The sequence below is a fragment of the Diceros bicornis genome, chromosome 4 (assembly GCF_020826845.1).
Source record: "Diceros bicornis minor isolate mBicDic1 chromosome 4, mDicBic1.mat.cur, whole genome shotgun sequence".
Lineage (NCBI taxonomy): Eukaryota > Metazoa > Chordata > Mammalia > Perissodactyla > Rhinocerotidae > Diceros > Diceros bicornis.
The window spans coordinates 100,289,164-100,311,659 of record NC_080743.1 but is presented as its reverse complement, the minus strand read 5'-3'; the positions used below and the strand labels follow the sequence as shown (position 1 = coordinate 100,311,659).

The 22,496-nt window shown below is 41.3% G+C and overlaps 2 protein-coding genes across 3 annotated transcripts in view; one reads left to right on the top strand and one right to left on the bottom strand.

The window, feature by feature from the left end:
• MFSD4A (major facilitator superfamily domain containing 4A) overlaps positions 1–22,496 on the top strand; it is a 307,016-nt gene that overhangs the window by 37,845 nt on the left and 246,675 nt on the right. The gene's annotated exons all lie outside the window — the stretch shown is intronic.
• Positions 10,903–21,650, bottom strand: ELK4 (ETS transcription factor ELK4). 2 transcript variants are annotated; one of them, XM_058540224.1, is made up of 5 exons: positions 21,370–21,650; positions 15,385–15,600; positions 13,517–14,392; positions 12,621–12,737; positions 10,903–11,211 (listed from the first exon to the last, which is right to left on the bottom strand). In XM_058540224.1, the coding sequence occupies exons 2-5, from the start codon at positions 15,589–15,591 to the stop codon at positions 11,113–11,115; spliced, it is 1,299 nt and encodes a 432-aa protein (XP_058396207.1). In that variant the 5' UTR covers positions 15,592–15,600; positions 21,370–21,650; the 3' UTR covers positions 10,903–11,112. The 2 variants fall into 2 exon arrangements, with proteins under 2 accessions (XP_058396207.1, XP_058396208.1); XM_058540225.1 differs by lacking the exon at positions 21,370–21,650 and adding an exon at positions 20,444–21,165.

Below are 22,496 nucleotides of genomic sequence, written 5' to 3'. Positions count from 1 at the left end.
TATGTTAGCTCAGGGCCAGTCTTCCTCACCAAAAAACTAAATAAGATGTACTGAGCACCTGTTCTGTTCAAGGCACTGATCTAGGTGCAGAGGTATATACAGCAAAGAATGAGATGAAAGTCCCTGCCTCACAGAGATTACATAGCAGCTGAAGACATACTGACAGTAAACAGAAGATGCCACAGGATGAGGGATAATTGAGTGCCATAAAGAAATATAAAGCAGGGAAGGAGGGTGGGAAGAGAGAATGTCAAGGGATGCTCTGGAAGGCCTTTCTAAGGAGGTACCATTTGTGCAGAAACCTAAACGATATGAAGGAGCAAGCCAAGTACCTGGGGGAGGATGGTACCAGGAAGGGACACAGCAAGTGCAAGGGCCTTAGACTGAATGAATACGTGTGTAGTAATTGAGGAACAGCAAATAGGCCAGTGTGGCTTAAGAGCAGGGCGGAAGAGGGAGAGCGGCAGGAAACAGGCTGCAGTGGTTGTGAGGGGCCAGATCAGATAAGCCATGGTAGGAGTGGGGGGATTTGTTTTTTTGCAGGGGAAGATTCGCCCTAAGCTAACATCTGTGGCCAATCTTCCTCCTTTTTTCCTTCCTCCCCCACCCACCAAAGCCCCATTACATAGTTGTGTATAGTTGTAAGTTTTTCTGGTGAGCCAATGCTACAGCATGGCTACTGACAGACAAGTGGTGTGGTTCCATGCCCAGGGCCGCAGAAGTGGAGCACACCAAACTTGAACCTCTAGGCCACCAGGGCTGGCTCCTGGGGGGATTTTTTTCAGTTCTGTGAGATTGGGAGTTGTAAGCAGGCAAGGGACATGATCTGATTTACATGTTTAAAAGTAATACTCTGGTTGTCGTGTGAAGAGACTATGGGGCAAGAATGAAATTGGGGACACCAGCAAGGGTACAATTGCAATAAACTATGTAAGAGAAGACAGTGGCCTGGAAATGTTGGTAGCAGTGGAGGTAGTGACCGTGATTGGATTAAAGCTATATCTTGAAAGTCAAACTGACAGAATTTGCTGATGGACTGGGTGTGCGGTGTGAGAGAAAGAGGCAAATCAAGGATGACCGCAAGCCATTTAATTTGAGTAATTGGGTATATGATGAGGCCATTTAACACTGGAAGACAATGGGGGCACTAGACTTCTGTTTTGGATGTGTTCATTTTATGGCGCCATCTTGGATGTCAAGAAGGCTGGTAGATATAAAAGTCTAGATCTTAAAAAGTCCAGCCCGGGGCCAGCCCAGTGGCGCAGTGGTTAAGTTTGCGCGCTCCGCTTCAGTGGCCCAGGGTTCACAGGTTCGGATCCCAGGTGTGCACCAACGCACCGTTTGTCAAGCCATGCTGTGGTGGTGTCCCATATAGAGTAGAGGAAGATGGGCACAGATGTTAGCCCAGGGCCAATCTTCCTCAGCAAAAAAGAGGAGGATTGGCAATATATGTTAGCTCAGGGCTAATCTTCCTCACACACAAGTCAAACCCAAAGATTTAAATTTCGTGGCCAAATACATATAGTGTTTAAAGCCATGGGGCTGAATGAGACTACCTAAGAGTGATTGTAGACACAGGCTGGAAGCTTGAGCCCTGGGGTTCTTCAACACCTAGAGGTTTGAAAAAATAGTAAGATCCAGCAGGGCAAATGAGAGAAGAGGCCAGAGAAGTAGCAGGAACTTCAGGAGAGAATGTGGTTTCCTCGAAGGCATGTGAAGAGTATCTCAAGGAGGAAGTAATCAGTGCTGCCATGAGGTCCAGAGAGGACTGACCATGAACCACTGGATTTGGCAACATGGAAGGAAGGTGACCTCGACTAGAGAAGGGTTTCTGTCAACGATATATTCAAAACACGTTGAGAATCCTAAAATCAACTCTGATGTTTCAGCAACCTCCTTGATACCAATGCTTTCCACCTATTAGGAATTATCTTTCCTGTTTGATTAGGCACTATCCTCTTCCTTTAAGGTTATTCCAAATTGTCGCCTTCATGGACTCCCTTCAGTTACACAGCGTTACTCCAGCAAGCGCAGTGCTTTGTCTGACAGTCAGTGTGAAATCTTACAACTGTTAATGACTAGCTCCTACCTGATAATGCCAGCCCTGGAAAACTACCCAACTGTAGGGTATAGTTTGTCATTAGATGCATCTATAAAATGCAGAAAGTGATTGCAAAATAGCCGTTATGCCTCTCAAAAAAGGACGTGTCAACAGTCAGGTTAGAAAATGGTGGATTAAACAGGCTGTTTTACTGAAGGACTTCTCAGAGCTTTTAATATTCCAATAGGCATTTTGAATCTCCAACCCCCATTGAGGTGACGACCCCATTTCCCAAACTTATTCGACCTCACGGGACACTGTTTTAGGTCATGTATTTTGAGGACAGTAATGGAGGAGAACCCAGCAGTCCTCGTAAGTGGTTCCCACTCAGCGGTGCTGCACATTGCTCACTGACCCATCCTCGGAAGGGACACTTCACCAGGATTAGTGAACTGCTGTCCCCCGCAGAACAATCCGTTACTCTATCTCATGATTTTCACCTAGAGACAGGAAACAGACCCCTCTGATGTGACTTCACCACCTATTAACCCCACTTTCCCTCATGTATATTATATTGACCCAGTTCTGAAAAGGCCTAATTCCATTTGCTAAACGAACTGAAGTCTCCAGTTTCTAATCTCAAAAATTACATGAAGGAACGGTGCCTGGAGGAGAAATATGCAAAAGCTGCTTCTTACAAGGGCTAGAATAAAAGAATCTAACTAAATTTTTAAAAACTTTTAAAAAATGTAAATAAAATTTAAAATACAAAGATTTCACACGGTGAATAGTTTTTCTAGCTGGTCAGTTCTCTCTTAATTCCTTTTTATATCAATATCAACAACCATTTTATAATTCCCCTTTTCACCACCTACCTCCATCCAACTCAGTCTTTAATTATTTTAATGTAGATACACATCAAACAGTTGAAGGCCAGGTTTTAATGATAACCACTGGGAAAGCTGAACTCTTTCCTTATCTATGTTTAGCATGGATGTAAAACTGACTACCTACCTCAATGGATGTGAGAGGAGGGAAATGAAGAATCAATTCAGCAAGTCATTTTGTTAAAAATATTTATTTAAAAAAATACAATTGTTGTCCATATCTAGTTGCACATATATCTATTAACATATCTATATAATTTTGGACTTGAGTAAATTTGCTACGGTGCTTTCTTAAAGCCAGCTTGCCATTATACAAAGCAAATTCCTCTGTCAGTTCTTACATAAAATATTTTAATGTATCATCTTTCTAAAAAGATGCATATCACCATCACAGAATTTAATAAAATTTTTGCATAAAACTTGAAGCAATAGAAAAAATGATCACCTGATTGGTTATTCAGAGCAACCCCTTACCATGTCTGGAGATGCATTGAGTATCAACTACACTTTTTTCTTTTAAAAGCAGCAGCATATTATAAAGCCCTCAAAGTGTGAGTGCATCTTCTTCTCACCTACCTAAACTCTGTGTCAAGTCTCGTGGCCGCATGCGAACAGAATGCAGGAGCCAGCCACAGGCATCCTGGTCAGCCCCAAGACAACACCCTTTGTTTCCCAACAGGTTACGTCAGACGGCTGAGCTAGAAGACAGGGCAGTTCCTCTCCAGTTGCATCAACAATTAATGTGATTTTAATAAACATTAGCAGTTATTATCATTTTAAAACTTTTTTTAGGAAAAATAAAAGAAAAAAGGTGATTTTAATACTTTGAAGGTCTCCCTAATGTAAATTACACTAAAATTAAGACAAGTTATTAATGACCTTTAACAATTATTCATTCCTTTGGGTAGGTGTGCACTTGCGTTATATATATAAGTATTCCATTTACACAAAAGTAGGGGATACTGAATATTATGAGAGAGAGAGTTCAATAAAATAAACAATGAAGTAACTGTCTTCTCAGCTGAGTAGATCTAGGTTTGAGGAAAGCATCCCGACAGGTTCTTATTACCACATATCCCAAACCAAGACCTGGACGTAAAAGAATAATCTCTCCTGTGTTAACGCCATAGCAGAAATGCTTTTCTTCTGAATTATAGATTGAGTGGATGAAAATCAAAAGTTTATTATTTCACATCATGTATTTTTCAAGTGATGTCCACACTTGAAGATCCAGTAGGGATCACAGAAAATTATTAGTTTGTTCTTCAAAATGCAAAGTTATATACTTTTTTTTTTTAGCCAGCTTGATTATTTGGTGAATAAAGGGCATAATTCTAAAAAACTAATTTTAGTCAAAAATTTTATTCACCTCAAACCAAAGCTAACCAGTAGCAAAATGACTGGGCTGAGTTTCATATTTAATCCTCCCCACCCACAAAGACAGATGAAACTGCTAGAAGGCAAAAGTGAAGAAACAGATATGATCGTGATTAGAAAAGATGGAATGGCCAAACCGAATAAATAGGCCTCGAGTAATCAAGAATCAATTGTATTCATTTCTATCTTTACATATATGCATCTTAGTTAATTTCACTAATACTGAACAGGGAAGTTCATAAAATATGCTGCTTTATCAAATAAGCAATGAATGTAATGTACATGTAAAGGCCACTGGTAATACTGCCCTCAAAAACAAAAATTTGAAATGTCTTAGAAGAGACTGTGCCTCCTATATAACAAACAATAAGCAACAATGATTAAAGAGAAAAGAAACTTAAAATTGGGTAGTTTGCAAAGTTGAGAGTAATCCCCCAACTGCAAATCATTAAAAAAGTCATACATTTCTACAAAGCACAATATTAACAGCTTGTAAATTATTTTAAAACATCCTAGCCAAAAGAATGGCTCATTAGGTAATATGTTTATCCCTTCTCCAAACAGTCTTAAGATCCAGAAAACATAAACGAGAAATAAACCTTACTTCCCTGACCCTCAATATACTCAAGTTGAAATTAAACAAATGAAATAATCATTAAGTGCTTCCAGTTATTAGAAACAAAACAGTGCTAATAATGGTGCCCCAAAAAGTGCCAAGTGATTTTATACCAGTATATGGCATTCCCACCCTGAACTCTGGGCATACTTGAATGATTCCATTGGCTAGAACTCTGGCCCAGCCACAGGACCCCCCACCCCCTCAACCCCGTCCAGAAGATCCCAGGCCTGTCCTAGCATAGGCTCATAACCCTTGGAAGGGACAAGAACCAGAATGGGGCCCTTATGAGATGGGAAACAAGGCAAAGTTGAGAAGAACCTTCAGCCCAAGATACTCTGAGGTTTCTGCTAATGCTTATTATGTACAGTTTAAAAGGATAAATTAGGCTACAACGTTCCTAATGGTGGAGAATCCTCCACCATTGTATCAATCCATGGTCAAATCTGTATTTTAGAAATACTACTTCTAGTATAAACCTCCTCTCTGAGAAACTTAGAACCCAAGGTAATAAGGATTTTACACAAAAGCAAAAGTAATGTAGAAATTTTAAGAAAGGACATCCTTATTTGCTTAATAACATGTGAACATAAGAGAACATTTTAAGATGACTTGTTTAGAGTATATCACATGTAGCGCTGTATTTGTGAAATGCTGGCAAGCAATTAATCTTTAAGGCCTATGATTCTATATATTTAAAAAAACTGAAATGTGCAAGGCATTAATTTTTAAAAAGTGGCAACTGCAAAGTGCAGCCATTTTTTTTTAAGTTTTAGTATAAAATAGCCTAGGAGCCATCCTAGAGGATGAATAATATATGTTCCCTCTGAAAAATAGATTTAGTTATACACACACAAACACTCTCTCAGTCAATAAATCAGTATATGTACACAGACATATAAGAACTCAGCCAATAAATCAGACTGACTTGGAAATTCTCTAGTTTCCCAATTAAATATTTAAAAATAAAAATTTAAACCTCATGAAACTTCCTGATGTGTATTATACTCAAAAGATTAGAGTTGAAGAGACTTACTAAGTTTGATTGTATCCCTCATGAATTTTCTTGTTAAAGGTTTCATTTCAAACGATGTTAACAACAGCCTGAATTTCCTGGCTTCTGAAGAAAGCTTCAAGCCAACATTTCCCCTCTAATGTAACCCACTGTGGGCTTCCATCTCTCACAATGGCCAAGTGGGAATGGCAGCACCCTAGAAATTGCTATTTTCTGGCAGGCTGTCAATCTATCACTTACAACTTTTTTTCAGAAACATAACTTGAAGAAACCGGCAGCTTCAAATGGAACATTTACACTACATCAACAACTCACCTTTCAGATGTGCTCTCTTTACAGGTCAAAACATGACTTTCACCCTAACAGGTCCCACCAAGTACGAGAAATGAAATCAAACCGCCGCCTTTTCTTGCTCAGTACTCTACCACCCACAAGAATTCTAGATTCTAAGATTAAAACTGCAACTTCAGTAAGCAGAATTCCGATGACATAAGAGGAATAACAGGGCACCTTGTTTCAGGCAATGCCAACAGCATTAAAAAACAATAACAAAACATTTATTTGTTGACCCAAAACCAAGAAGATAATTAACAAATTCCTTTCCACAGAACCCATTCTCTGGTCAGAGTACCTGTTAGAGACAATTATGGTTCCTCCACTTCACTACTATGGACTGAACAATTAACTTCTCAGTTCCATTTAGGAATAATATATTCTGTCATGCCCTCAGATAACAGACTACGTACACCAGGAGTAGTCTTTTTAACTTTCCTATTGGTTTGGTAATTCATCCAGAGCTCCAGGCTTCTGCACAAAGAGACCTGCACTCGTCTCCATACTTGTTCACACACCCAAGAATGGCACCTCAGCACAATTCTAGACTTCTGGCATGGGTAAATAAAATATATATGGTAAATGAAGTGATAGACAGAACAGACCCATCAAGAAAAGTATTTCTTCAGATGCTGAAATGTTACAAATAAATAAAAATCAACAAGTTACTAATGCAGCTAGAAAATGGAGGTTATTATATATTTTAACATAAAGTAACTTGAAATAATTCTGAATTTGTTGGTAACATATAACATAAGGCCAAAAGAAGTCTGTAAGCAGATTAGTAAAATAAAAGTAAATTATAGATCCGTACCTAATATGAAGAAGAAAGAGACACCAGGCTGTCAAAAATAGTATGTGCGAAGCTCTGGACACAATCTGGTAATGGGTTATTTGGCAAGTTATGAAAAAGAATATGAAATTTCAGAAAGCTGATGACTAACTCTCCTGAAAAATTCCAAATCTCTTCTAGAGATTTTACATGAACATCAGATCACACACGTGAAGGATTTCTCCATATATCACAGCAAAAGCACCCGCTTTTATAAGAAGCGACTGAGAAGCAGTGTCCTGGGTCAGCAGCAGGTAAAGGAGAGCGCATGCTGCCAGGGGCGCACGAGACAGTCTACTGGGTGCAGGCAGAAAACTCTGCACTTTCCTCAAGGCTCAGTGTTTATGCCATCCCTAATTTCTATGTTTGCTATGTCTTATAATGTACCTATCACTTTAGTATAGCGGTATATAACTTAACATACATATGAATTTGCAATAGGGAATTTGTGTTCAAAAACTTTTACTGATCAAGGTGTTTTCCAAAAGGTTGGAGACCGCTTTTCTGAAACGCCAATGGGTGCCTCTAATGTGCTTAGATTCACTAGAAACATACAAGACTGCCTTCTAGAACTTTAGAATCATAACACAAATTCGGAGCTCAGGATGAAACAATGTCATTAGACCAGAAATCCTACAATGCAGGTATGAAGGGAACTGAAGGGACACTATAGCCTACAGTTACAGCTCCAGAATTCCAAGCCTCTGATTCATTTTCCCCTCCAAACCTAAGGGACACACAGTATGGAGAAAACTAGAAATTGTGCCAGGTAAACAGATTCAACAGTTAGGCCTGCTTTTTTTGATCTCTAACATAGTTGGAATTCTTCCAGTTAAAAAAACAAATCTGCCCTTTTACTCCACAGGCTCATGGGCTTACTTTCCCCATCAAAATTTGAAAAAAAAAATTATACCTATATTTTAACCATCAAAATGTGAAAAAATTAAACCTATATTTTAACTCTTGTGAAAAAATTAAACCTATATTTTAACTCTAGGAAGCTTAAGGATGACCTTTTGAGGGCTTCTAGATTCTTTTCTTCCATTATGTATAAGTTTTTAAAAATCAGTGGAAGTTTCCACCTTTGAAAACACAAAATATGCCATAAAGAATATAACAACACAAAAGCACTGTGATAAACCATGAAAAAAAAGATTACTGAAGTCAGACGTGATTTTAATTTTGTATTTTTAAAAATAAGCATATGAATAAGAAAAAAATTATTTTAGAAATTATGTGAAAATGCATCCAAGGGTAAAATAAATGCAGTGGTCTGTTGGCTCAGCGTGGGGCACTGAGCCAACTGTGTGCACCCTTCTCAACTCCAAGGTGTTGGCTTAAGATCAGCCAGAGGAGTAGTTTACATCATAGAAATTGGCAAATGCTACAACTTAGGGCTTTTTTATTTCTCTTCAGAGAACCTGGTTGTTAAAACATTTTCCAGCATATGACTGAGTAGATATGGGCCAGAGCAGATGAAAAGCTAAGATAATCACAGCAGATGCCTCAAAAACTCATTCAACCTGCTCCCCTACCTTAACTTAGGCAACTTTTGCCACCAGCATTCATCCTGGCAAAGTGACTAGTGATGGATGCCAGCTCTAGCTACCAAATGTAAACCTCTCCAGTGAATACTGATCTTAAGTGGTATGTCACCTTTTGACGCTAAGAACTCTGCCGCGTGTTCAAAAAATATGAAGCTGAGACTTTTCCAGGAAGGAGGTAGTTTACAAATAGAATGGTCAGCCTCATACACTTGAGCTAAGGTTGTAAACTTTCATTTAAAAAAAGAAACACCCACACACATGCACACGCACACCGAAGCTTCCCCAGATTAGCTGATCTCAAGGAGAAAGCAGATCATCACCCTCCTAAGGCCCACACCTCTTAAGATGCTTCCGGGATAGGGAAGAAAAATAGGTTTATAAACAGAGGACTCCCTAAAACTGCTTCCTAGGACTGAGTTTTAGTGGTGCCCTTGGTTCCCAGATACCCCTGTGCCAAGACCTGTGCCAAGACAATTCATTATCAAAGACATCATCTGTGAAAACAAATCAATGGCTTTTCTCCTTTAATTCAAAAAGATAAAATACTTTTTCTGCTTTCAAAATTTAAAATATCTAGTTAAATCAAGCTATCGATATTTACTTATTTAAAGTACAAAGTGTTACCTAACCTAAGAAAACTATTCCAAAGTGCTGCTGAGAGGTCTAATTGCAAACACATGCGAACTAAATGATTTGATAAGGGGAAAAAGTCCAATATGCCATTCCCCATCACTACTGAACACGACCTCTCACCACCACTATTGCACCTCTCAGGGACAGAACTTCCAGCTGATGACCACAAACGAACGAGCAACAGGTCTCCAACACTACAAATAGAAGGCAGCTCCACGAATACTGTCCCTCGCTACTAACCAACTAGCAGCAGTGTCTTACACTAGTATACAAACTGTACACTGTATACAAACAAATTTAAAGTGAACATTATGCACCTGGAAGAAGCTGGTTTGTATCAGTGTCATTTTGAGCCCTCAAGTCTTTACTCCCTCATTCCATTTCAGTTCATGTGACTCAGTTATAGGAACTATTTCTAGGGTTAAAAGACTAGTTTAAAGGGCAGGGTGGTGGTGGTAGCGGCAGTATATAATCTAATTCTGGACTTTAAAGCTAAGTTTTTCAAAAGATTCCACTGTGATGTTGGTATCAATTCAGGGATTGATTTGAGGGATCAACAAATCTGTCTGTACCTTGCATTAATTACCATATGGTAATATTTCATAAATTTGGTAATGTAGAGACAAAGGCCTAAATTTTTCACTACTAACATGAACAATCCAATCCCTATGTATGAGCATTTCCAAGTGAACTCTGTTCCTCCCTAATTAAAAAAATAATAATTCAAAGAAATAAGCACATCTTTACCTTACTACAGATTTGGAGGCTTCACTTTGCTTTTCATCTTCCTAAATTACATCTTTAAAACTATCACAATCTCTAACAACCTTAAATTTAAAAGAAGATAAATATACAGGAGAAAAGGGCGTAAAATAAACAGAAAACATCCTCACGCTGAGTATCTTCAAACTGGGAAAAGCCCCACATGTTGTTTCAGGTTATCTTATTCAATCTTTTACTCAAGAGATGCCTCAAAATTTCAAAACCCAGGTTCATCATCCTAAAAGCCATCATTTACCATGCTGTATTCCACGGGTGTGTAATCACATCACCCAGAGAGCAAACATTTCTGTGCTAGACATGGGGTCCCATACACTCACTGGCTGTTCCAAATACTATCTTAAACCCCAGGTTTAAAGATCTTCCTATCTTGAAATAGACTAGCACCATGCTCTGTTGACAGGTTCAGACAAGATCACACATGTGGCTAAGAGACCTACCCTGAATAAATGTCAATGAGATGCCTTTTTGTGGAGTTGCTTACACAGGTTACATTCACAGCAGAATAGAATCTCCCCAATAGTACTGCTCCGATCTTACTTTGTGTGAATAGGAAAGATTCTTCTCTGTCCACTGCTTATGTACAGCTCACTTTTAGTTATTCAACAGAGCACACTTAGTCCTAAAAATATGGCCAATTTCATTTAACTAATACTTCTTTAAATAATATACTCAAAGCATGCTTTTTTTCTTGGCCAAAGGGTTCCAATAAGGCAGAAGGAGTAACTTTGTTCTTAATCACTCTTGCAAAGCATAGCCAGCTGCTAAACCCCACCAAAAATTCCTTTAACACAAAGTTCAAAATATTTAAAAAAAAAAAAAGAAAAAGAGGGAGGTGGAGTTAGGACTCCAATTAAGGCATTTTTATACATAGTCCAATTTGAGTCTTATTCAAAGGAAAACCTAAAAAGGCATTTCAATGAGGAACGGCAAAAATCACAATAGTCTATTATCAGCATTGTGGAACTATCAATTGCTCACTTCAAATATAATCATGTTGAACGTCCCCGCTTCTTTATTCCTTTGTTCTTTCATTCCACAAGTGCATAGGTTATGTTTTCTGTAGATCTGGGGAAAATGGGCCAGGGGTGGAAGGTCCATCCAGGCCAGACAGAGTGAACGGCCCATGACTGTTCAGTACAGAAGGAAACTGAGAAAGAAAATAAAACACATTATCATCCTATCACTCAACCCAACTTTCACTTTCTGTCCCTACTATATTCCCTGAGGCAGAACATGACAGCCACCTGCAGTGGCTCACAGGACAAAGGCAGTAACTGTTTATCATGGAAGAATATGATGTCATAATAAAAACTTTAAAGAAAAAAATTGTTTGTCCTACATGTTAAATACTAACTCTCTCTAGCCGACCCTGATGGAATGGAAAGGACAAACCTATACCTTCCCGCCTATCCTAAGGTATACAGGTTTACATTTAACTTCAAATGAAGGTTTTAGAAAGTTCAGTAAATGACAATATGCGCTTTAGAGTATAATTCAATTATAAAGCAAATCAGACTGTCAAAAAGAGGTCCAGAAAGAGATGCCCATCTATTAATTCTACTTATAACTGGTATAAATAGTTGTAGGGTGCTTATCATAGAAAAGGGTTCCCCATCACATATTCTAGGACCAATTCTATAGGGAGATTCCAGGCTGAAGCTACATGAGCACTATGACTTTGCCTAAGGTCTCAGACCACTCTATAACCCAATTATCTGTTTCTGAGAGGCAAAGAAAAATATAAAAATGAAATATGGAAAATTCTCAACACTCCTTCTATTCAATAATTTAGAACTTCTTGCAAAAAAATAATGTAGACAAAGAAAGATTTCTTCTTTTTCCTTACCATTTCATTTCCAAAAGAACAAATGAAAAGTTAAATTACAAAATATAAGAAAATCTCCCAGGGAGTCACTGCTGAATAAGGGAATGAATCAACCAGAAGAAAGTCTACAAGTTATCAAGTCTACATGTTTTGGGCAAAATAACGGTTAAAGGCTATAAGGCCTTTCCTAAGATCTTGGTTAAGAGATAATAAAATATTCATTTTAAAAAATGCATATTTAAAGTGCTGATAAATATAAATGCTGAGTGAGGGGGATATGGGAGTATTTGATACAGTATTCTCAAGAGTTTTATTTTTTTTTAATTTTCAGTTAAAAGGCGAAACCTATGTGCAGAGATTCCCCCCACATATATATAAAAACGCATAAGTGTTTGCATGAATATATGTGTATATTTTTTTTTCTAAAAAAGATTTCTTGCATTTAAAATGACAAATTGGGCGAGCTCAAAATCTACTTCAGTATTGAACAATTCTTGGTCTAACTCAAAAGTATGTAACAGCAAACAATGAAAAGGACACCGCTGTGAATATTTATCTGAGCTGTTTGCTGGCTAGAAAATTAACACTTAGAAATGCAAAAATAAATCTAAAGAATATTTATTAAATAGACATTTTATAATGATTAAACTGAAGAGTAGGATCCTGCCTTTTTGCCTCCTTCTTCATTGACTATGCCTCAATTACAAGAGACAGGCTTCTATGTAATTTACCTGGAAAAGGGTGTTAGCACCTTGCAGTCTGGCTGGACTCAGGGGAGCAACAGGGCTAAGAGTACTCCAAAAGTGGATACTGGAGAGCAAGGGGCTCGGAGTCAGTAAGATGGGCGTCTGCAATACACAAAACAAAAATATTCACTAAATGACTTACAAGCATTATGTTCTATTCTTGTAATCATAGACAAATAGCCCTGAACTCAAATATTGTCCTTTTCTCCACTCCAAAAATCTCCAAGCAATTTTACCACGAGGCAAAACTCAGAAATCATTTTGACAAACTAAGAAAGATAAAGGTCAAAATATTTTCTAACCCGTCTTTTGTAGGTTCTTTCCCAAATGGAAAACTCAATCTGAATTCAGGTACGGAGAAATAATGGGTAACTGAGTCAACAACATATTTTTTCCTTAATAATAAGAAGGTGTGGGAGTAATCTATCTATTTAACTGTTATATGAGGTGAGCAAATTAAGAAATATCTAATGTAACTGTATAAACTTGTTACTCAACATCACACCAGTCACTTTTCTTAAGGTTCTCAGAACCTATTGTTTTCTAACTTGAGATTATCACTGTTTTTCCCATAAGATACCAGTTTTATAAGACCAAAAAAAAAGAGAGAGAGAGACAATACTTTTATTTTCTTTAGGAAGAAGTGGAAAAACCAAAATATTTATTTCCTCGTAGAACAATGAATTTTTTAACACAATCCTCCAAACCTTTTATTTTGGCAGTCCTAACTAAGGTGAGGAACTGGGTTACTTTCACTGGGTCATATATAACCTTTCTAAGACAAACCTCAGTAGCAGAATGAGAACTTGAGGTTATAAATTCTGGATTTGCTTAAAAAGGTGAGTAAATGCAAACAATGGTGGCATTAAAGAGAAAGTTACCTGTGAAAAAAGTGCTGGCGTAAGAGAAGCTGTAGGGAGAGATGGACTTAATATTCCCAGTGGGCTCGGATCACTGCCTGTGATCACAAGGGTGGGTGCCAGCTCTAATCCTTTAGGCTTCTTGGATCTTGATGAATTATTTGTTTTGTCCTTTTCTAGCAAAAATGAATCCTGGTCTTTAGGCTCCAGTGGCAAGTTCTCTGCAAGTTCCATTGGCTGAGAAGCCACCGAATCGATGTCTGTGTCAATGTCTGGGTTAGAACTCAGCGGTGGCGAAGGTGTTCTAGGAGGCTCCTGCAAAGAAGGGGGCATGGACGAAACAGGAGGCGTGGCAGTAAAAGCAGCAGTTACATTGGATGCAGAGGCTGGGGCTTCCAGGGAAGGCAGTTTGGGGGAAGCCAAAGTCTCCAGCACTTGGACAGTTTCTTCTGAAGATGGAGAAATACTTGGGCCAGTAGAAATGGCGGCAGCGACAGGTTCAACTGGTGGCTTTTTGGAAGGTGTTGTTACAAATTTGATGACAGATGGTGCTGGCTCCTGAGGAGATTTTTTCTCTGCCAATTTCTCAGCTGGATTCTCAATCTTTATAGATTTGAAAACCTTCTTATTGGAGGAGTTCAAAGAGTTGAGAGTGAAGGAAGAATATAAGCCAGAGTGTATATAGTCATTGCGGCTAGAGGTCTTGGCGCCAGGATGAGGTGGCTTCTCTTTCCCTCCATTCTCCACATCTCTGAAACTGCTGCTGACTTCACTAAAGCTTAAAGCTTCACAGTCTCCCTCAATCCTGCCTACTGTCATTGGATCCATCTTCAAAATCTCTGGGTAAGAGACAAACTTGTACACAAACTTCTGACCGTTCACTTTTTTAATGATATTCTGTAGATAAATAAAATAAGCATTCTTATACTTTCTTATAAACTTACCTCCCAGAGCTCAGGAAAAGGCTGACCCAGTGAGGTTCTCTATTTGACAAGCAGTTTACTTAAAAGCTTCAAAATCATCTAAATTTATCTAGCCATACCAAACACAGTCCCTACTATTATGGAGGATAAGTTAAGGCAAGAACACTTAAATGTTTTATTAATAACTGAACTAATATGTTACATAAAAGCTGAAAGATTTTAATTCTTAACACTCTTAACCAAATATCTGTATTAAGTCAAAAATCACAGAACTGCAATCTCAAATAATTCCAAAGGTACAGCCATACACATCCTGAGAACACAGAAAGGAATTTAGAACAATCCTTCTGCTAAGGTTCCTACTTCCTTCAAAAATTCCAGTTGTTTCTTACCTCATGTCTCCATACAAGAAAACTGGTAAGATTAACCACGGAAAGGTGAAAGAAATTAAGATCTCAGCTTCTCATAATTCTACCCTTTTGAGCCATTTATTTTACCTCAGTGCCCAAAGAATATATTCAAAATAATATGACATTAAACAAAAAATTACCATTTTAACTGAGAAATCAAATCTATGCATTAACAGTTATTCTAAGTATTAATTTGTGTTCTCTGGGTTAAACTAAAAAGTAAAAATTTACTTAATTTTTTTTACTTTAAAAGTAAATCATGATATACAAAAGAATATTTATTTATCCTCAAGAATCTCAAATTTCCTTTTCCTTATTTCAACCCTATACTCATTTTGTCTTCGAAAACAACTGCAATTAGGAATAAAATGTGTGTAACGGGAGTGGGGTACTGAATAAGAGTTTATAGAAATACAGCTGCATCACTTACATCTTTCATCCTAATTCCAAACTGCTGAAGCTATAAAGTAAACTAGATTAAAATAAACCAAGACATTAATACCTACAACCTCAACAGAAGAGAAACAATTCTTGTTTTGAGGAGGATGTGTATTACCTTTACGTAATAGTATCTGAGGGCTCGGCTGAGTTTGTCATAATTCATATTAGGCTTGTTCTTTCGAATGCCCCAGAGACGAGCCACCTCTTCTGCCTGCAGAAGCTTGAACTCCCCATCATTAGACGTCCAGCAGATCATGTGCTTGTTCTGAGGCTTCTGTAGGAGCTGAAGGAGGAACTGCCACAGGGTGATAGCACTGTCCATAGCCAAGAGCTGAAAGAGGCATGAGATACATAATAATATTAACAGCCAACACTTACATACACTAGATGGCAGGCACTGTTGTAAGTGCTCTAATGTATTACTTCATTTCATCCCCACAACAATCCTGTGAGACAGATTCTATTGCAGCCTCATTTTAAACATGACAAAGACTTAAGTAACCTGTCAAAGGCCACACAAGGAAATGGTGGAGCTGAGATTTAAACCCAGGCAATCTGGATTCAGAGTCCAAACACTTAAGCACGCCACGCTGCTTAAAAAAAGCCTTGCTAGGAGAAAACCCTAGTTCCATAAATTATAGGAGCAGACTGATGATTGCCAGTCACTAGAGTATCACTGTCATTAAATTTTGCCATAAAAACTCATTGTCGTATTCTCCGAGGAGACCACCATTTTCAGCGTCTATCTAAGTCAACCCAGTGGTTTGTTTGCCAACATTCCTATGTGTATGTGTGTGTCTCAGGGTGCCCTGAAGGTGTAGGGAATAATCTACTTTTGCTCCACTGGTTTATTTCTCCTCCAAATAGCTTCCATTATCATAAATGTAATTTACATATAAATTGACAGCACTGAAAATTCAGCTTTTCAAATGTTCCCTGATTTAATTTACAAGTTCTGTCACCATTCTGTCCACAGGGATTCCATCTGCATAGATCCTCTTTTTATTTGATTAGCAACCTTTATTTAATTATCAAGACATGAACTGAAAAATCTTTCAATATCTCAAGTTTTGTGATCTTCTGTATAGGCCAGAGTTTCTCAACTTCGGCACTACTGATATTTTGGGCCAGACAATCTTTGTTGCTGGAGCCTGCCCTGTGCATTGTAGTTTGTTTAACAGCATCCCTGGCCTCTGCCCACTAAATGCCAGTAGCACCCCCTGGCCAGTTTTGACAACCAAAAATGTCTCCAGACATCACCAAATGTTCTCCTGGGAGAAAAAAATCATCCGGGTTGATAACCATTGGTTTAGGCAATGGAGCAGCAAGGAAATGCTCCTCAAAACTTCAAGACATCTTGTCTATTAGGAAGAATTCTTCATGGCAAAAAACTCTGGGCAAATACATATAAGCACATCCTAAGAAACCCATAACTGAACTTTACACACACACAAACAAAAAAACCCTCCTTTCTTTATCTGGGAATGAGATCTCAAGGAATCATAACAGGACTTGAAAACAAATTAACTCTATTCCATTAAAATACTACAAAAACAGGTAAATTAGACTACATCAAAATTTAAAACTTTGTGCTGCAAACAATACAATCAAATGGGAAGACAATATTTTCAAATCATAAGGGACTTGTATCAAAAATATATAAAGAACTCTTACAATTAAAAAAAAAGAAATAAGGCAAAGAATTTGAAAAGACACTTGTCCAAAGAAGATACACGAATGGGCAATAAGCACATGAAAAGATGCTCAACATCATTAGTTATTAGGAAAATGAAAGTCAAAATCACCTAAGATACCACTTTACACCTACTAGGATGGCTATAACCAAAGAGACAGACAGTAACAGGTGTTGACTAGGATGTGGAGAAAGTGAAGCCCTCCACATTGCTGATGGGAATGTAAAATGGTATAGCCACTTTGGAAAACAGTCTAGCAGTTCCTCAAAATGCTAACAGTTACCATATGACCCAGCAATTCCACTCTTAGGTATATACCCAAGAGAAATGAAAATATACGTCCACACAGATACTTGTATAGGAATGTTTCTAGCAGCATTATTCATAACATCTACAAAGCAGGAACACCCAAATGTCCATCAAATGACGAATGGACAAGCACAATGTAGTATAACCATACAGTAGAATATTACTAGGCCAGAAAAAAAGGAATGAAGTACTGATACATGCTACAACATGAACCTTGAAAACATTATTTAAGTGAAAGAAGCCAGCCACCAAAGACCACATATTGTATGACTCCATTTATATGAAATGTCCAGAATAGGCAAACCGATTAGACAGAAGTAGATCAGTGGTTGCTTAGGGCTGAGGTATGGGGGATGGGTGGGAGAAGAATCCAGAGTGACTGCTAATGGGATGATGAAAATATTCTAAACTTAGATTGTGGTGGTATTTACACAACTCTATGAATTTACTAAAACCACTGAATTGAAGACTTCAAGTAAGTAAATTTTATGGTATATCTCAATAAAGATGTTAAAAACAAACACTACAGGGGCCGGCCCGGTGGCGCAAGCGGTTAAGTGCGCGCGCTCCGCTGCGGCGGCCCGGGGTTCGCTGGTTCGGATCCCGGGCGCGCACCGACGCACTGCTTGGTAAGCCATGCTGTGGCGGCGTCCCATATAAAGTGGAGGAAGATAGGCACCGATGTTAGCCCAGGGCCGTCTTCCTCAGCGAAAAAAGAGGAGGATTGGCGGATGTTAGCTCAGGGCTGATCTCCTCACAAAAAAAAAAAAAAAAAAAAAAAAACACTACAAACATTACAAAAGTTAGGCCTGAGAAGCCTAATTCTAACAATGAATAACTCACAGAGGATGGGATCCTTTCTTTCTTTTTTTTTTTTTGTGAGGAAGATCGGCCCTGAGCTAACATCTGCCAATCCTCCTCTTTTTTGCTGAGGAAGACTGGCTGTGGGCTAACACCCATGCCCATCTTCCTCCACTTTATATGGGACGCCACCACAGCATGGCTTGCCAAGCAGTGCGTCGGTGCGTGCCGGGGATCCGAACCTGTGAACCCCGGCCCACCGCAGCGGAGCGCGCGCACTTAACCGCTTGCGCCACCGGGCTGGCCCCAGAGGATGGGATCCTTAAGTGTCAACTATGTTTGCTTCCAAAAAGGGCAGAGATGAGGAACTGTAGTGGAAAATATCTGGGTTTCTATAACTTTTCTGAGACACTCAAAATGTCCTCCAATAATCCTCACAGTTATCATTTTGAAGCTGGTTATACAGATACTGTGGTCCAAAAGTAGAGACGGGAAAACGACAAAGGACAGGAAGGGGCGGGTGCCCCCACAGTTACAGAGTTCATGCAGAAGCTGAGGCCATGAAGCCAAGTCTCCTTCTTCACAGCCATGTAGTCTGCTCATTAGGGAAACCACTTCCCCAGATGGATAAAAGCATTCACATCACCAGATGGTTGTAAAGTATTACGTTAGATACTAATAATCTACAAATATGAGGTGCTACTTTAATGCTAAATAGCCATGCCCACTGGAAATCATAGTTTCCACACAGCCTCACTGAAGCTGGGTTAAAACAGTGGTTTTATATTATATCCATCAAGTATTGGCGGGGGGAGGTGTTCCCTGTCATTTCTCTGAATTTACCAAAGAGCCCTTTCTTCTGATGAAGCCTGTTCACTGCAAGTTACTTTTTAACTACATGTTTCCCATTTAAACAATTTGTTAGTCTAAATCTGTTAAAACTACTCTCTAGTAAATTTTAGCTTAACCAAAGAACTCAGTCTCCACACTTCCAAACATCATCTTCATATCAAGAATGCTTATAGGGGTAGAGGTGGGCGGGTGTGCTTTTGCCAGTGAATGAGAGAGTGGAGGAGGAGGAGGAAGATGATGATAATGACAGAAGGAGGGGGAGAAGGAAAGAAGAAAGGAAAGACAGGGAAAGAACTGGAATCTCAAGGCTACTACAAACTTGGTGTCTATAATTCCATTTGTTTTTGGAAAAATTTCCAAAACCAAATCCTAGAGGCTTAATACCTATCATGTAGATAACGCTTGAGTCCTAGATTTATAATGGCTAAGTGGTACATGCAAAAAGACAGAAATAACCATCAACATCTCCACAAGGAGCACACAAGTTCCATCCTAAGCGAAGGGGAGGTTCCCAAAAGCACCGGTGTTCCCAAGGTGGTTCGGGTTTAACTTCCACTTTCCCCTTTGGTTACGAGGGGAGTGGCGTGTATTGGGTCAAATTCTGGTGAGCTCTTGGATACTTCAGGGCAAAACCTAACTGTTGCGGAAAGCGAGGATGCTTCTTCAGGACTTGACAGTGCATCTGGGATAGAAGGTTTAAAGGAAAGAAAAAGGGCATTGTGGTTTTGGACTGAAGTACTGGGAAAGAATTTTCTTTCGTGAAAAATTAACAGACATAAAATGGACATCTTGGGACCGGCCCCGTGGCGTAGCGGTTAAGTGTACACGCTCCGCTGCTGGCGGCCCGGGTTCGGATCCCGGGCACACGCCAATGCACCACTTGTCAAACCACGCTGTGGCGGCGTCCCATATAAAGTGGAGGAAGATGGACACAGATGTTAGCCCAGAGCCAGTCTCCCTCAGCAAAAAGAGGAGGTTTGGCAGATGTTAGCTCAGGGCTGATCTTCCTCACACACACAAAAAAACCTTAAGTGTTTTTTACTAAAAGTATAATGAAGGAGGGAAATACTTAACTGATCCAAATGAAGGAATCTGATTTTTGAGGGGGTTAACTGATGAAAATATAACTACCTTAACACTTCAAAGATAGCAGATTAATCCCTGTGCTGAATTGAAAGAGGGAGCATGGTGAAAAAACTTATCAGGGAAAGGAAGTCTCTATTAAATGAAACCTTTTCCACCCTCTACATGTTTATAATACACATAGTCCAGTTGCTGTGGTGACCCCATAGCCCAACTATTTTTCAGAAACAGTAGCTAAGACCCAAAAAAGGTCTCCAAATTCAGCGTGCTGCTTAGATAAAATAAAACCAAATTATGAAATGTATCAAGACTAGTTTTGAATTAAAATCACAGTCGTTGTCAAAAAGTAACCAGGTGTATCTAGCTGCACAGTACCCTATATTGATACTATTAAAAGTATACTATTACATTACAATAAAACTTCAAGACAGTTACCTAAGAATGTGACGGATTCCATTCATGCAGTTTTAATGTTTAAATAAAATCAAAGAGAGAATTCCCGAGGCAGGAAAATTGAATCACACTACATCTTAACGAAAACACCACTGCCAGTCCTAAATATTGACGTACCAAGTTTTTCACGCAGTGGGGTGGTGGGTGGGAGACAAGGGTGGAGGGAGGCTCTGATCCACCAACCAAAGAGATAGGCGAGCAGTTCTGAGGAGGAGGAAAACTCTAGTCTTTACTTAAATGCCCTAAACGTCAAACAGCAACAGCCTGGGAAAAGCCAGCTGTACATCTTGTGACTACTTCAGTCAACAACACCCCTTATTTCCCGCCAGGACCAATTAGTATTCCGCCTCCAAAAGACGTTTCCAGTCGCTCTTCCTAGGAACGCAGACACCACCAGCCTGGGGCAGCTGTACCTTAAGCGGAAAGTCAGGGGGCGGGGGGATGCTGGAGAGAAGCAGAAAAAGAAATGAAACTCGACACCGGATGAAGAGCGAGCTGGGGGGAGGCAGAGACGCGGCTGACCCTGCGCCCCACAGGAGATCAAAGTCCGAGGAGAGCCGCAGCCTCACGGGCCCTGGAGAGCTCCGAATTACTGTACTTTCAGTTTCCAACTTCCTGTCGCTACAGAAAGTCAGCACTGCTCCCCGCCTCGCCGCTCCAGCAGAAAGACCACCGCCAGCTCCGCCGGAGGGCCCGCGGGACCGCACAGGGCGCCCCGCGGCCACCTGCGCGCCGCCGCCGCGCGCGCGCGGGACACGACGGCCGTGGGCGGGCCTCCTTCCCGGGGCGCGCCCCCCGCGCCCACTTCCTGTTGTGCTGCGAGCCTTCGGCCCCCCGCCCCGCCGGCGGGGGCGGCCACGAGACCCCGACGGGGCCGAAGCGCACGGGCCGCGGGGCGGGCCGCTCACCGTCTCCCTCCGGGTCTCCGCCTCGAACACGGTGCTGCTCTCCGCCCGCCGCCGCCTCACGCTGGGAACTCGAGGGCGGCGCGGCAGCCGCTGCGACCCCCGCGGCGGAGCCGGAGAAGGCGGCGGCGGCCGAGCCGAGCCCGCCGGGTGCCCGCAGCCACCCGCATCTCCCGCCGCCGCCGCCGCCGCCGCCGCACCCGCCGCGGTTCCTCGCGCCGCGCCCTCCCGCCCCCGCACGCGGCGCGGGTCGTCGGCGCTACCGCCGGGCGCGCGCTCGGGGCGTTCCCAGCCCGGCCCGCCGGGCGCTGTGCGGCCGCCGCCACTCTCAAACCCCCCGGCTGCGGCGGGACCCCTCCCTGACGCCGCAGCCGCCGCGCGTCACTTCCGGGGCGGGGCGGGGCGGGGCGCTAAGAGCTGCGGCCGCCCTGACGCGGGCCTGGGGCGTCGGGGGTGCGGCTGTGGGCGCGGCGAGGGCTCCCCCTGCAGGCCCCGCCTTGCCCCTCTCCGCCGGACGCTGCCGGTTACTGTGTGCTGAGGCGTGCGAGCCGGTCTCGCCGCTCCCGAGCTGCCGCGTGTGTCGGGGCCTCCCCGTCCCGAGAAGGGGCGGCGCCCGCGGGCGGCCTTCCGGGGACCGCCTCTGGGGTTGCGGGGCGCGAGTGCGAGGGCTTCTCCTCCCGGGCCGCCCGGCCGGCCTTTCCCGGCAGCGTTGACGGGAAGCTGGGCCGCCACAGCTTCGTCGGCGAAGCGCCGGGTCCCGGGACCACAGACGCTGGGTGTCCCCTCCGGCCTGGGCACTGACAGATGAGACCCTGGTGTCGGGGAAAGCGGGTTCTGGCTTTGGAGTCAGACCTGGAATCCAGGCGTGGCTCTCCCGTCACTCCCTCCGCGGTCTTAGCAATGTTCTGAACCTTCCCAAACACTTGCATCATCTGTAAGACGGAGAGAACCTGATCTCTTCGAGTTGTGATGATTAAAGGAGATAAGGTGCATAAGTCACCTAGCAGAGTTTCTACCCATAGGTTCTCATTAAATATAGTTCTTAAGGAACCAGGTCACACATGGTACAAGAGGCTACTTGAATAATTTAGCAGCAGAAAGGATGCAGTCATTAATAAGCTGGACTGCTG

Coding starts and splice junctions, on each gene's coding strand:
- ELK4 (XM_058540224.1), bottom strand. CDS start 15,591: ATGGACAGTGCTATCACCCTGTGGCAGTTCCTCCTTCAGCTCCTACAG. Junction 14,393..15,384: donor TCAGATACTATTACGTAAAG/GTAATACACATC, acceptor ATTTATCTACAG/AATATCATTAAAAAAGTGAA. Junction 11,212..12,620: donor GTGCTAACACCCTTTTCCAG/GTAAATTACATA, acceptor TTTCTTTCTCAG/TTTCCTTCTGTACTGAACAG.